At 42.6% G+C, this 16,088-nt stretch overlaps 1 protein-coding gene across 1 annotated transcript in view; it reads left to right on the top strand.

The window, feature by feature from the left end:
* Window positions 1–16,088, top strand: part of LOC101279146 (ATP-binding cassette sub-family C member 4-like) — a 130,153-nt gene that overhangs the window by 35,331 nt on the left and 78,734 nt on the right. The window contains 1 exon segment of the mRNA XM_049701381.1: window positions 13,227–13,306. Within this exon segment, the coding sequence (XP_049557338.1) occupies window positions 13,227–13,306 (80 nt within the window).

Genomic DNA, 16,088 nt, shown 5'->3' with positions numbered 1-16,088 from the left:
CCTGTGGAACAAAAACCACAATCACAGAAATGTAGACAAAATGAAAAGGCAGAGGACTATATCCCAGATGAAGGAACAAGATAAAACCCCAGAGAAACAGCTAAATGAAGTGGAGATAGGCAACCTTCCAGAAAAAGAATTCAGAATAATGGTAGTGAAGATGATCCAGGACCTTGGAAAAAGAATGGAGGCAACGATTGAGAAGATGCAAGAAATATTTAACAAAGACCTAGAAGAATTAAAGAACAAACAAACAGAGATGAACAATACAATAACAGATGAAAAACACACTAGAAGGAATCAATAGTAGAATAACCGACGCAGAAGAATGGATAAGTGACCTGGAAGACAGAATGGTGGGAATCACTGCTGCAGAACAGAATAGAGAAAAGAGAAATGAAGACGGCCTAAGGGACCTCTGGGACAACATTAAACACACCAACATTCTCATTATAGGGGACCCAGAAGGAGAAGAGAGGGGGAAAGGACCTGAGAAAATATTCAAAGAGATTATAGTCAAAAACTTCCTTAGCATGGGAAAGGAAATAGGCACCCAAGTCCAGGAAGCACAGAGAGTCCCAAGCAGGATAAACCCAAGCAGAAACATGCCGAGACACATAGTAATCAAACAGACAAAAATTAAAGACAAAGAAAAATTATTAAAAGCAACATGGGGAAAACGACAAATAACATACAAGGGAACTCCCGTAAGGTTAACAGCTGATTTCTCAGGAGAAACTCTGCAAGCCAAGAGGGAGTGGCATGATATATTTAAAGTGATGAAAGGGAAGAACTTCAACCAAGAATACTCTCCCCAGCAAGGATCTCATTCAGATTCTACGGAGAAATCAAAAGTGTTACAAACAAGCAAAAGCTAAGAGAATTCAGCACCACCAAAACAACAAATGCTAAGTGGGAAACACAAGAGAAGAAAAGGACCTACAAAAACAAACCGCCCAAAATTAAGAAAATGGTAATAGAAACATACATATTGGCAATTACCTTAAATGTGAATGGATTAAATGCTCCAACCAAAAGACACAGGCTCACTGAATGGATACAAAAACAAGACTGTAGACAGTATATATTCTGTCTACAGGAGACCCACTTCAGACCTAGGGACACATACAGACTGAAAGTGAGGGGATGGAAAAAGATATTCCATGCAAGTGGAAATCACAAGAAAGCTGGAGTAGCAATACTCCTATCAGATAGAATAGACTTTAAAATAAAAAATGTTACAAGAGACAAGGAAGGACCCTATATAATGATCAAGGGATCAATCCAAGAAGATATAACAATTATAAATATATATGCACCCAACATAGGAGCACCTCGATACATAAGGCAAATGCTAACAGCTGTAAAAGAGGAAATCGACAGTAACACAATAATAGTGGGGACTTTAACACTTCTCTTACAGCAATGGACAGATCATCAAGACAGAAAATTAATAAGGAAACACAAGCTTTAAATGACACAGTAGACCAGATAGATTTAATTGATATTTATGGGATATTCTATCCGAAAACAGCAGATTACACTTCCTCAAGTGCACACGGAACATTCTCCAGGATAGATCACATCTTGGGTCACAAATCAAGCCTCAGTAAATTTAAGAAAATCGAAATCGTATCGAGCATCTTTTCTGACCACAGTGCTATGAAATTAGAAATAAATTACAGGAAGAAGACCATAATGAATGTGAACAAATGGAGGCTAAACAATATGCTACTAAATAACCAAGAGATCACTAAAGAAATTCAAGAGGAATTCAGAAAATACCTAGAGACAAATTACAGTGAAAACATGATGATCCAAAACCTATGGGATGCAACAAAAGCAGTTCGAAGAGGGAAGTTTATAGCAATACAATTCTACTGCAAGAAACATGAACAATCTCAAATAAACAGCCTAACCTTACACCTAAAGGAACTAGAGAAAGAAGAACAAACAAAACCCAAAGTTAATAGAAGGAAAGAAATCATAAAGATCAGAGCAGAAGTAAATGAAATAGAAACAAAGAAAACAGTAACAAAGATCAATGAAGCTAAAAGCTGGTTCTTTGAGAAGATAAACAAAATTGATAAACCTTTAGCCAGACTCATCAAGAAAAAGAGGGAGAGGACTCAAATCAATAAAATTAGAAATGAAAAAGGAGAAGTTACAACAGACACCACAGAAATACAAAGCATCATAAGAGACTACTACAGGCAACTCTGTGCCAATAAAATGGGCAACCTGGATGAAATGCACAAATTCTTAGAAAGGTATAACCTTCCAAGACTGAACCAGGAAGAAATAGAAAATATGAACAGACCAATCACAAGTAATGAAATTGAAACTATGATTAAAAATCTTCCAACAGATGGCTTCCCAGGTGAATTCTATCAAACATTTAGAAAAGAGCTAACACCCATCCTTCTCAAACTCTTCCAAAAAAGTTGCAGAGGAAGGAACACTCCCAAACTCATTCTACAAGGCCACCATCACCCTGATACCAAAACCAAAGATACTATAAAAAAAGAAAATTACAGAACAATATCACTGATGAATATCGATGCAAAAATCCTCAACAAAATACTAGCAAACAGAATTCAACAATACGTTAAAAGGATCATACACTGTGTCAAGTGGGATTTATCCCAGGGGTGCAAAGATTCTTCAGTATATGCAAATTAATCAATGTAATACACCATATTAACAAATTGAAGTATAAAAACCATATGATTGTCTCAATAGATGCAGAAAAAGCTTTTGACAAAATCCAACACCCATTTATGATAAAAACTCTCCAGAAAGTGGGCATAGAGGGAACCTACCTCAACATAATAAAGGCCATATATGACAAACCTACAGCCAGCAATCATACTCAATGGGGAAAAGCTGAAAGCATTTTCTCTAAGATCAGGAACAAGACAAGGATGTCCACTCTTGCCACTATTATTCAACATAGTTTTGGAAATCCTAGCCACGGCAATCAGAGAAGAAAAAGAAATAAAAGGAATACAAATTGGAAAGAAGAAGTAAAACTGTCACTGTTTGCAGATGTCATGATACTATACATAGAAAGTCCTAAAGATGCCACCAGAAAACTACTAGAGCTAAGCAATGAATTTGGTAAAGTTGCAGGATACAAAATTAATGCATAGAGATTTCTTGCATTCCTATACACTAACAACAAAAGATCAGAAAGAGAAATTAAAGAAACAATCCGATTCACCATTGCAACGAAAAGAATAAAATACCTAGGAATAAACCTACCTAAGGAGGTAAAAGACCTGTACTCAGAAACTATAAGACACTGATGAAAGAAATCAAAGATGATACAAACAGATGGAGAGATATACCAAGTTCTTGGATTGGAAGAATCAATATTGTGAAAATGAGTGTACTACCCAAAGCAATCTACAGATTCAGTGCAATCCCTATCAAGTTACCAATGGCATTTTTTTAAAAAATAAATTTTATTTATTTATTTATTTGGCTGCGTTGGGTCTTCGTTTCTATGCGAGGGCTTTCTCTAGTTGCGGCGAGCGGGGGCCACTCTTCATTGCGGTGCACGGGCCTCTCATTGTCATGGCCTCTCCTGTTGTGGAGCACAGGCTCCAGATGCACAGGTTCAGTAGTTGTGGCTCACGGGCCCAGTTGCTCCGTGGCATGTGGGATCTTCCCAGACCAGGGCTCGAACCCGTGTCCCCTGCATTGGCAGGCAGATTCTCAACCACTGCGCCACCAGGGAAGCCCACCAAGGGCATTTTTTACAGAACTAGAACAAAACATCTTAAAGTTTATATGGAGACAAAAAAGACCCCACATAGCCAAAGCAATCTTGAGGGGAAAAAACGGAGCTGGAGGAATCAGACTCCCTGACTTCAGACTATACTACAAAGCTACAGTAATCAAGACAATATGGTACTGGCACAAAAAACAGAAATATAGATCAATAGAACAGGATAGAAAGCCCAGAGATAAACCCATGCACCTATGGTCAACTAATCTATGACAAAGGAGGCAAGGATAGACAATGGAGAAAATACAGTCTCTTCAGTAAGTGGTGCTGGGAAAATTGGACAGCTACATGTTAAAGAATGAAATTAGAACACGCCCTAACACCATACACAAAAATACACTCAGAATGGATTAGAGACCTAAATGTGAGACCAGACACTATAAAACTGTTAGAGGAAAACATAGGAAGAACACTCTTTGACATAAATCACAGCAAGATTTTTTTTGACCCACCTCCTAGAATAATGGAAATAAAAGAAAAATGGGAGCTAATGAAACTGAAAAACTTTTGCACAGCAAAGAAAGCTATAAACAAGACGAAAAAACAACCCTCAGAATGGGAGAAAATATTTGCAAACGAACCAACAGACAAAGGATTAATCTCCAAAATATATAAACAGCTCATGCAGCTCAATATCAAAACAACAAACAACCCAATCAAAAAATGGGATGAAGACCTAAGTAGACATTTCTGCAAAGAAGACGTACAGATGGCCAAGAGGCATGTGAAAAGCTGCTCAACATCACTAATTATTAGAGAAATGCATATCAAAAGTACAATGAGGTATCTCCTCACACCAGTTAGAATGGGCATCATCAGAAAATCTACAAACAACAAATGCTGGAGAGGGTGTGGTGAAAAGGGAATCCTCTTGCACTGTTGGTAAGAATGTAAATTGATACAGCCACTATGGAGAACAGTATTGAGGTTCCTTAAAAAACTAAAAATAGAATTACCATATGACCCAGCAATCCCACTACTGGGTATATACCCAGAGAAAACCGTAATGCACAAAGACACATGCACCCCAATGTTCATTGCAGCACTCTTTACAATATCCAGGTCGTGGAAGCAACCTAAGTGTCCATCGACAGACGAATGGATAAAGAAGATGTGGTACATATATACAATGGAATATTACTCAGTCATAAAAAGGAATGAAATTGGGTCATTTGTGTGGATGGACCTAGAGACTGTTATACAGTGTGAAGCAAATCAGAAAGAGACAAACAAATATCATATATTAAAGCATATATGAGGAATCTAGAAAAATGATACAGATGAACTGGTTTGCAAGGCAGAAATAGACACAGATGTAGAGAACAAACGTATGGACACCAAGGGGGTAAAGCGGGGGGCGGGGGGAGGGTGGGATGAATTGGGAGATTGGGATTGACACTAATATGTATAAAGTAGATAACTAATAAGAACCTGTTGTATAGCACAGGGAACTCTACTTCTCTGTATGGTAGAAACTAATACAACATTGTAAAACAACTATACCCCAATTAAAAATAAAATCTTCAGTGACTGTGTACCATACGTCAAGCACTGTGCAGAGAGCGGCCTGAGAACTGATTGAGCAGCGTCTTGGTCTGGGAGAAGCTCTGTATCCACAGAAGGAGGGAAGCCATGGTGTGACGTGCCTGCCATCCTAGGAGAAAAGGGTAAAGAAAACGTCTTCTGGAAGTTCACAGAATGATGCTATATTTGGAAGCTGCCTGGAGATGATAGGGTTTGGACTCCACTTTCAGAGAAGAACAAGATACTGTTGTGGAGGAAGCTGCCAACCGGAGCTTAGAATCAGGGCCTTTAAGTACGTGGTATCCTAAGGAATAGTACGATGTTAAATTCATTAAATTCGTACGTTCTGACGTTAAAAAAATAAATAAAATGGTAATAAATTAATTAAGATATAAGATTGGTAAAAGGTAAACATCCTCTTCAATAAAATTAGCTCTATAGTTTTACCGTGGACTGTTGGTGACACGTAAGAGGCTTTGTGGCATGTAGCAGGTGGATCTTCGGTAGTAAGTTTCTTGATCCGAATGTCCCTCTAGGTTTCCCACTGGTTGCTTCCTCCACCCCGAGGCCTTCCACCTGTCTTGCTTCGGAAGGTAGCCGCCTGACCTGGGTTCCTATGAAGAGTTCGTTCATCAGCATACATGCCCACTCTGTTCAGTTGTTTAGACTCGTGATAAGGCCCAGAGTGGCTTTGTTTTTGCAGGTGATGATTGATAGCAACTGTCAAGGCAGGGATGTGGGCTGGAAGGAAGATGGGAGTGGCCTTGGCCTGGCCATCAACTAGCTGCGTGACCGAGGCCAAAGCAGATAGATACTCTTGGACATGCACATCTCAAGGCAGGATGTTGTCTGCCTTGGTTTAAAAGTATGGACTCTGGGGCTCCCCTGGTGGTGCAGTGGTTGAGAGTCTGCCTGCCGATGCAGGGGACACGGGTTCGTGCCCTGGTCCGGGAGGATCCCACATGCCACGGAGCGGCTGGGCCCATGAGCCATGGCCGCGGAGCCTGTGCGTCTGGAGCCTGTGCGTCTGGACCCTGTGCTCTGCAACGGGAGAGGCCACAACAGTGAGAGGCCCGTGTACCGTAAAAGTATGGACTCTGGAGCCAACTGCCTGAGTTCAATCCTCGTTCTGGTTACTAATAGTGATAGCTGGTTATAGTTATGTTAATACTTACGTGCTAGTTACTTAAATTCTCTGTTTCTCGGTTTTCTTATCTGTAAAATGGGGATACTACTCACACCTACCTTATCTATATCTTAATATTGTAGACATTAAGCAGGTTCATATAGTCACAGTGCTGAGAACGTGGTCAGTGCCTAATGAATCTTCGTGACACTGACTACGTGGTGTCTGGGAACTTCCTCTCCTGTGAAATGGGAATAAGTGCTGCCCCTCCTGTTTCACAAGACTGTCGTGAGGATTAAATGAGACTGTTGAGGGCAGCATCTTGTGTGGATTTATTCAGCACATGTTGTTTAGTCCAGGCCCCGTGTGGAGCACAGGGTGTTGAACTGCAGAGGCCCACACAGATCTCGTCTTATGAAGCCGTGGAGAGAAAGCAATTGGAGGAGTACATGCTATTACAGCTATGAAGTCCCTCCACACTGTCAGTTAATGTGAAAACTACAGCCATAAAGTTGGGAGCATTAAGTGGGACTGGATGTCTGTTATCATAGCCTCTGAGTGCTGGTGACCAGTTAACCAGGCTCTTCATGTTCAAGACCTGTAGGCTTCTCCAGACCCTGAGTTATTTATTATTCAAGGATTTGGGACCAAGTTTAAATCTTCGAGGTTACTAATCTTAGAGCAGCCGGCACACCAGTGTTATCTTGCCTCCCCCTCCTGTATCTATTAGTGGGACTTCATTCCTTCAAGAAAATACAAGCCAAAATAAGTACTGCAAACACAGGCCTCGTTAGCCCAGAATGTTTAGGGGTCATGAATTATTTACTCTTTAGTCAATAGATTAAATCTATTTAATCTACTCTTTAGTGGTAGATTAAATTGAACGCTTCCCTGTAGCTTATTTTCAAAAGTGGAATTTGGACTAGGTTATTTATGGTTGGCTTTGGTTCTGGTATGTGATGTCATGAAGAGAAAACCACATATGTTGGTTCTGTGGAAGCTGTGGTTCACGGAACCAGATTATCCAAGCTTCCAAGTTCTGTTGTCTGTCAATCAAGGAAGAGAAACTGTCAAACAGCTAATACGTTTCCCTGGGATTTAGTTTTATATTCAGGATGAATCTTGGCACTTATTTGGGTTAAATATTTGATACCTGATAGTTTTACCTTATAAACTCCAGGCCCTTAAGAAGTAGAGAGGAGTAATTGATCCATTGTAACATATCAGTAGACATTTAAAAACTGTTATTGGACAGGGAGTTGGGATGTAGGTGGAGATGTTGCTTAGTTGCCTAAAGGCCTCTTGCTGCTGAGTACCAGAACTTGGTGGTGTTTCCACTGACGGTTTCCTAAATCCTGTTGCTCTATTTCACGACATTCTTTAGGCTGCCACCATACTGATGGCCTGTTCTAACAGCAAAGACTAAGAAAATGCGGAGCGCCCTGACTTCCGCAGCTCCCTCTCCTGTTCTCAGGCTCGTCCAAGCTGAATGAGTTTGTGTAAGGTGATGCAGGAAGTCCAGGCTGGCCCGCCTGCCTTAGTGGCTCCCTCATGCACGCAGGGGTCCTTTTCAGCCTGGTGACCGTCTCTGCGTTCCACTGAACACCCTCTCCATTGGACCCATTTCGCCCCATCCCCTTGTCCGGTACCTGGAAGGTTCAGGTATATTTTCTTTGCCCCTTTGGAGGGACTCCACTCTTTTTCTCCATTGGCTGATTGGACGTAGATCCCATTTCTCACCAGGACAATGGATCTTTTATTGTCCTCCCTGCCCCACCACATTCCACTGGCCTCAGAGCCTGGCCTTGACCCAGGACTCCTGGATGCTGAATCTCTGCAACGGCTGATTCTAATCAAAAGAATTAGGTTCTAGAACCGTTAGTGAAAGATGAAAAGGCTGTGGGCCCATATAAACAAGTTCACAATATCAAAGAGTTCACGAAACACATCTGTTCTGACTTACCCCCAAGGTCAGGTGTGGCCTAGTATGGGGTCTTTTTTTGCTGGTGCCTAACACCACTTTGTGGTAAAGAACGGGGCTCAGAAAGACACATACTACATCATGGCGAACCTCAGAAACATTACCTGAGTGAAAAAGTCAGACCGAGAGACCACATTATCGCACGATTCCATTGGGATGCTCTGTCCTGAAGAAGCAAATTTATAGAGAAAGGAAGTAGATTAGTGGTTGCCTGAGGCTGGGAGTGGGAATAGGGAGTCCTGTAAATGGCACAAGGGGTCTCACCGTGGGCATAAAAGTGTCTTAAAACCGATTTTTGGTGACGGTTGCATCACTCAGTAAAGTTACAAAGATTCATTGAATTGTACACCTGAAATGGGTGAATTTCATGAGATGTAAAATATACCTCAATAAAAATGTACTTCGGTATTTTATATGTAAATATACCTTTTGTTGTTGTTGTTTAAAAAAAAATAATAAGGCCCAGATTAGACATGGGAACTTCCAAGTTTTAAATTACAGTTTGGTTATAAGTAAGCAGAGGAGTCCTGGGTATGGGTCAGGTGTTAGAATTCTAGAGGTGACTGATTCCCGCTTAGATTGTAGACTCAGTTCTTAAAATATGATCATCCTGAATTTGTATTTTGACAAGAAGTTCAAATGTCATCTTTCATGATATTCTGTCTTATGGACAGGATAGAAAACTGTGAACCAGAGCACTTAGGAGGACCCTGATGGTTCTTGGATACCATGGACTTCAAGGGGGGTACCTCCCTCCTCCTCTCTTCCCCCCCTTTTCCTCCCTCCCTCCTCCCTTTTACCTCCTTATTCCTCCTGACCCTCTTTCCCTGTCTTTCTCTTGCTCTCCCCTCCCTGCTTTACCTTTTTACACAATATGCAGTTATCGTAGAAAGTCCAAAAAAATTAAAATTGTACGTAATACATTATAGACTTGTTTCAGACTTGTTCGGGTTGTTTTCTACTTCTGACTTGACAAATATGCCACATTCAACCTTTTGATGAACTTATTAACTCTTGGGGATATGTTCCTAGAAATGGAATTTTGGGGTCAGAAGGGATGCACTCTTAAAGTTGTTTATGCATATCGCTCAGTTGTTCCCCCAAATCTACCTGTGCAGAGCGATGTGGATTTTCATTTTACATGTGTCCAAAATGTGATCTGGCCTCCAGAATTTACTATTATTGTTGGCTTCATGATTCACTATATCCTATGCAGGATAGGGGAGGTGGTGAAACCAATTTACCCCAGTACCTGGGGTACTGATTTTAATACTGGGCACAAGGCATTAACTGAGACTGGCCATCTGAGTCTGGTCAAGAGGCAGCGGCCAAGATAGGACACCGAGCCTTATGAGGGATCACTGAGGCACCCAGGAGTAGTTGCTGGAAAGGATATGATTCACTTCAGTCAAGTATTTGAAAGGCTGTCATATCAAGAGAAATTAGGTTCCCTTTGTGTGGTTATAAGGGCAGAAGAAGCGGCAGAGGTTGGATGTTCTAGGAAGGCAAGATTCGGTTTGACGTGAGAAATCCCTGTCTAACAGAACGGACTGAAAATGGATTGGGTTCCCGGTGTTCATGTGAATCCCCCTTCCCTCTACCTCCCTGGAGATACTCCAGCAGGGAGCACATGTCATTTGGAGGAAGAGTCATGGCATGTGTGTGAAGGGAATTCATCGTAAGGATTTCATTTGGAGACTTTTGAGAAAACTTTAACACTATGAGGCCATGAACTTAAAACCACAGCTCTGTTTCCAACAGTCTGTCCCTAAGCCCGATGAAATACTCTGCAAATACCATTCATTCTCTTAATGTTTCTTAGCGCAAGGAAGTAGCTACTGAACTTTCTGATTTCACATTTTCTACACTCAGCTCATTGGTGAACAAGACTTTAGTTTTTTGACCTGCTTTGACGTTCGGTTCCATTTTTGTAGTCATTGTATGTGGGGAGATAGTTTTTCTCATTGTTTTTGTTTTCCTTGTATTTTACACTATTTGCCAACCCTGGGTCTCTGAGACCTTAAGACTTGCACATCTGGTGAAAGGTAAAGGGGTAGTTTTCACTTACTGTTCATCCCTGAGTAGCCTTTTCATCTTAAGAAATTCCTATGCTGCTTTCAACACTTTCTAAGAAAAATCATACTTGCAGTGTTTCTGAATCCTGCTATGTTAAAAAGTTGCATTTTTCCGTCAAAGAAATCACAAGCATTTAAACTATGTCTTTTGTGACGTGTGTTTTCCTTATTTCTATATTGCTACTTTGGGAAGTTAAAAAATGACTGGGAGGCCGCAAAATCCATAAGAATATGTGGGGAAATTGCGCATCTGATTTTAATATTTTTAAAGCAGAATTGATTAAATGATTCCCATCTTCTTGCCCCTCGAAGTGTGATCTGGGAAATAGTTTAAAGGGGGGGTCACCTGACAGCTGGGAAGAAATGCAGACTCTCTAGCTCCCCCAGCACTCCTGAATCAGCAAGTGCATTTTAACAGGTGGACATTGCTACAGTGTCTGGTAGACTTTCCGAGGTGACGTGATGCTGCAGAACCTGGGGGGAATAGTCAGTATCTCACCTTGGTGGCTGAGCACCTGTTAACTCACCGGGCATTGTGACTGGGTTCTTCACCTGCATGAGCCCATTTAATCCTGAGAATCACCTTCTAAAGCAAGCATTCCTAGAGGCTCCGAAAATTTGTCCCTGGTCCTCCAAACGTGTCACTAAAAGACGGTTTCTGGAGTCTGTATTTCCTAAGCCTGAGACAGGAGAATGGAGGCCCAGCCTGTAACGGCCTGGCCTGGCCAAGGGCGAAAGCCTCCAATGTCTGCAGCCCCCGGCTTGGGCGCACCCTGTGCTTCTGGTGAGCCAGGCGCCCCGCGGAGGACAGCAGAGCTGGCTCATCCCGGCAGCGGAAACTCAGCGCCCAGCCTCTGCTCATTCAGTGTCCAGCTGTGGCTTGGTGTGAAGGGCCTCGGGAGAAAGTCACCTCTGACAGAGGTCAGGAAGAGCACCTAGAGGCCCCACATCTCACCTGCAGGCTGGCTTCCTGGAGCCTCAATTATGAAAGAAGTTCAGGGGCCTAAATAACACATTTCTCAGGAGTTGCTACCCCAAAATACGCTATATGTTTGTGTGTGTGTGTGCGTGTCTTCAGTTTCTTTAAATTTAATCATAAAACGACTAGTGTCGACTGAAAAAATATGTACAACCTAAAAGTTGAGAGTTATGCTTTATTCTGTGGACAAAACTGAGGACTTAAGCCCGGGCCACGCCTCTGAGAGAGCTCTGAGACACTGCTCCAAAGAGGCAAGGCAGGGGGGGAGCCAGGATACAGAGGAGTTTTTGCAACAAAGAACAGGTAGTCAGCATATCAAAAGATTACTGTTAATAAAAGAAAACCAGATATCTCAAGTTAGGGAATTTACTGCTTTTCTATGTATGGGAAGATGCAACAGTCCAGGCTCACTGAAATCATTCCTTTGATGTGCCCCTCAGCTATCCGGGGCCAGTATCCTGTGTTTTCTCATCCTGAGTTTCCTCAGGGTGCACCATCGCGGGGTTGCCTGCAGTGCCTGATGGCTGCAGCATCCTTTGTTTACTTGATACGGCAGGCGGCATTTTTAGTTTACACTAGATATTTATTAGAAATTATTTCTCATCTTCCAATCCTGCAGCCTTTAGGATACACTGTTTTCGTGGATTCTGAGAAGGGAAATAAAATCAGTGATGATCTTTAGTCACTAATGTTTCTGTGTTCCTGCTTCCATCCCTCTGGTCTTCTTGGATGCTTAAGCATCAGTCTGTGTTTGTCACACCCAGTGCACCTCTGAAAATAACAGCTTATTACCCCAGTAGTAAACTCATAACTTGGAAATGGCAGGAATCTACAGTTTCCCAAAATGTGAGGTCCTGTGAACCATCTGGAGGGAAAAAATTACAGAGAAGTTATAATTATGTTTATTTAAAAAGTATCACTTAGCAAAATTACTTTTGATCACTAAAGCAAAATTAGTGTGACAATTAGGATTAATTTAGGTATTGTGCAACTGTTTATTTGCTGACTTAGCACTTGGAATGAGTCTTAGACGGGATGGATCTAAAAGGAGGGAACATTCTCAAATCCACCAGCCCTTCCCGTTACTGCCACAAGATTTTCCCCGTATTCTTTTTTTTTTTTAATAAGTTTATTTATTTTATTTTTAGCTGCATTGGGTCTTCGTTGCTGTGCGCAGGCTTTCTCTGGTTGCGGTGAGCAGGGACTACTCTTCGTTGCAGTGTGCGGGATTCTCAATGTGGTGGTTTCTCTTGTTGCGAAGCACGGGCTGTAGGCATTTAGGCTTCAGTAATTGTGGCGCGTGGGCTCAGTAGTTGTGGCGCATGGGCTCAGTAGTTGTGGCGCACGGGCTCTAGAACACAGGCTCGGTAGTTGTGGTGCACGGGCTTAGTTGCTCCGTGGCATGTGGGATCTTCCCAGACCAGGGCTCGAACCCGCGTCCCCTGCATTGGCAGGCGGATTCTTAACCACTACGCCACCAGGGAAGCCCCTCCCCCCAGTCTTTTGTAATAAAAACCAGGTTTCAATTTCGGCTCCCCCACCCACTTCCATTTGGTGGCATTTTTGTTTCTCTTTAGATATCATTCTATTTTCTCTTTCTTTACCACTGACATTGGCTTATTTCATATGAATCTGTAATATATTACATACATATACTTTAAAAATATTGTTTTGATTTGTTTGTGAGATGTTTCTCTTAAAGGGTATATCTGGGGAAATGAGTAATTTCTCATATCCTGTTCTTGCAGGAAGAATTTTGAATCGTTTCTCCAAAGACATTGGGCATATGGATGACTTGCTGCCCCTGACATTTCTTGATTTCATCCAGGTAACGTAACAGTCATGTCAGAGTTCTCACAGCGCAAAGCAAAGTGCCTGTTTTTCAAGGCCTTTTCACAGGGGCTGAGATGGGCCTTTCAGCCTGACTGTGTTATCTTAATTAAGTAAAAGGCCACGTTTGTAAGAGAAAGGTGTGGTTGTGATCGGGAGGCTGAGTTAACATGAGTGACACCTGCTGTAGGAGTGGCTACACAGTCACGGTCAAGGTTGGTTCGAAGCAGTGACATGCTTGGTAAGTGGTTCTCCCGCTGCCGTTCAGCTGTCTGGCGTGGATTCCCTTTACTGTGAGCACATTTCAAAACAGAGAAAAACAATCACCTCTCATGGAAAGATAGCCTAGATTAACTAAATTATGCATCGGATTACCACAAAGGACAAATATTTACTGCACCAGTTGTTTTTTTTTGGATAAAGCCAGGTGGGGTTACTTACAAAGAAAGGAGTAGTAATAATAAGGTGAAAATAATACTTGAGCAAAGACAACAGAGAGCAGTAATGGAAGATACAGAGATATGGGATCAAAGTCATTTCAGAAAATGTCTTTTTTTGTTTTTATAGACAGCTTTTCTTTTCACACGTTGATTGCTCTGTCTTAAGGTGTCTTTAAAAAAAAAAAAGAGAAATACCCACAGGAATATCTTGTATCCAGCCTTTGTTTTGTCTGTGAACTTGAGGTTCTAAAGAATAATGTTGGGTCATCTCATCTCTCATCCTCTCATTCAGTATTGTTGCTCATGTGGGATGTTTTTTCTGTTACTGAATTTTGTCTACTTTAAAGTGATTCAGGCTGTGGGGACTTTCTTCATTAATTAATTAATTTTGGTAATGAAATGTATTTATCAGAAGCTGCACAGAGACACGCAGCAATGAATATCTCACTGCAAACAGCATAGCCTATGGGCAGAGGCTTCCACTGTTTACCAACGTGAACTAAGCGGTGACTCAGAGGCAGAGTACTTTTACTGCAAAGATGTTTGATGGGATATGTCTGATTTTATTTTTCTCTTCTGCAAACTTATGTTATAAATATGTCCTGCTGGGTTAAGCCATGTGATTTATCCCCAGAAGCGGTCTTTCACTATAACAGTGTCACGTTTTGACAGTGATTATTAATTACATTGAGATTTTGTGAAAGGTTCTGTTTCTTTGCTACTACAGGCAAGGCCAAGGTTAGGTTTCCAAAGCTGGCGGGCCCACGGTATGCTGAGCCCGTGGTTAGTTAAACATCATGATCAGAATCCGTCACATGTTTTTGTATGACATACAGAGGGACAGGGATAGATGCTACCTGATTTCAGATAAAACATGCGCAGTCGTGTGAGGAGAGAAAATTCTGGTCTCACTGATTCCCAGTCCCAGCTCTGCCACTTTTAGTTCAGTTATCTTGAAGTTTGGGACCTCCAGGTGGAGGCGTCCTGCAGGTCATTGGAAGTAAGAGTCTGGTGTTTGAGAGAGAGACCTGGGATGAGCCTGGTGCCTGCGTATTCTTCACTGAGCAGGTAATAGCTGAATCTGTGACAATGGATAAGATTGCCCAGAGAGGGCTTCCCTGGTGGCGCAGTGGTTGAGAGTCTGCCTGCCGATGCAGGGGACACGGGTTCGTGCCCAGGTCTGGGAATATCCCACGTGCCGCGGAGTGGCTGGGCCCGTGAGCCATGGCCGCTGAGCCTGCGCGTCCGGAGCCTGTGCTCCGCAACGGGAGAGGCTGCAACAGTGAGAGGCCCGTGTACCGCAAAAAAAAAAAAAAAAAAAAAGATTGCCCAGAGAGAGAGAAGCATTTTTAGGGACCAAGATCAGAAACTTACGGAAGCCTCCATATTCAGAGAGGAAGCCAAGAGAGGAGGGAAGCAGAGGAGACACACAATGAACAGCAAGGAAGAGAGGAGGAAATAGGTTGGGGAACCGAGGAAGGACAGGCCTGTTCAACGCAAAGGAGAAGCTAAGTCCCTGGAAAGTTGTCAGTTGATTTAGAAATCAGGAGGCTTCTGGTGACCTAAGAAGCAGGTTTCAGATGGGCGGGGCCAGACTGCAAAGGGCTGCAAATTCAGGAGGCGTGGAGGAAGCTGAAGTGAAGGCAGGCTACTCCTGGAAGGAGTCTGAGTAAAACCAGAGAGAGGCCCATCCGGAATGTAGGGTCTGCGGAGGAGTTGCTGGTTGGGTGTTTAGTTTTGGGGTTGGGGGTGTGTGGTGGGTAATATTTTCCTCTGCCCCTCCTTCCCCTCAACAAACAGGGATTAGCGTTGACGCCCTGAAGTATGGGGGTGAGTCAGGCAGGAATCCTCCCCTCCAGGCCCCCAAGGGGAGGGAGACACACAGAGATCCACCCCTGGCCGCCTTTGGAATCCTAACTGTGGCAGCGCCCTGGGGGAAGTCCTGGAAGGCAAACTGGGTGTGGGGCTGGAGGCAGTAAGGGAGCCTGGTCCAGGAGGTGGGCGTGGCTTCTAGAAAGCGACCTTTGATCCCAGATGAGAGGAAAAGGCTGCTGTGGATAGTGGGGCAGGAGGGGCTGCTGAAGCCGTGTTCTCAGTGGGAACCAGTCTTTTCTCTCTGTCGTCAACTGAGAGTGGAATCGGGAAGGGACTTGAAAGTGTTTGTTCAGTTCTGTTTTAAAGGACATAGTTAGTGCCAAATGTGCTCGAACTCATTTTTGATGATTCTGCTTATCCTTGGTATATTTGATAAACCTTGGAAGATAGTTGATCATGTTCATTTTTATTTTTACTACTTCTAAAGTGTTTATTCCATATACTTTTCCTCATCTAATTCCTTAT

The sequence above is a fragment of the Orcinus orca genome, chromosome 18 (assembly GCF_937001465.1).
Source record: "Orcinus orca chromosome 18, mOrcOrc1.1, whole genome shotgun sequence".
NCBI classification, from domain to species: domain Eukaryota; kingdom Metazoa; phylum Chordata; class Mammalia; order Artiodactyla; family Delphinidae; genus Orcinus; species Orcinus orca.
The sequence above is the reverse complement of the archived record's forward strand: the minus strand, read 5'-3'. Positions and strand labels throughout refer to the sequence as shown.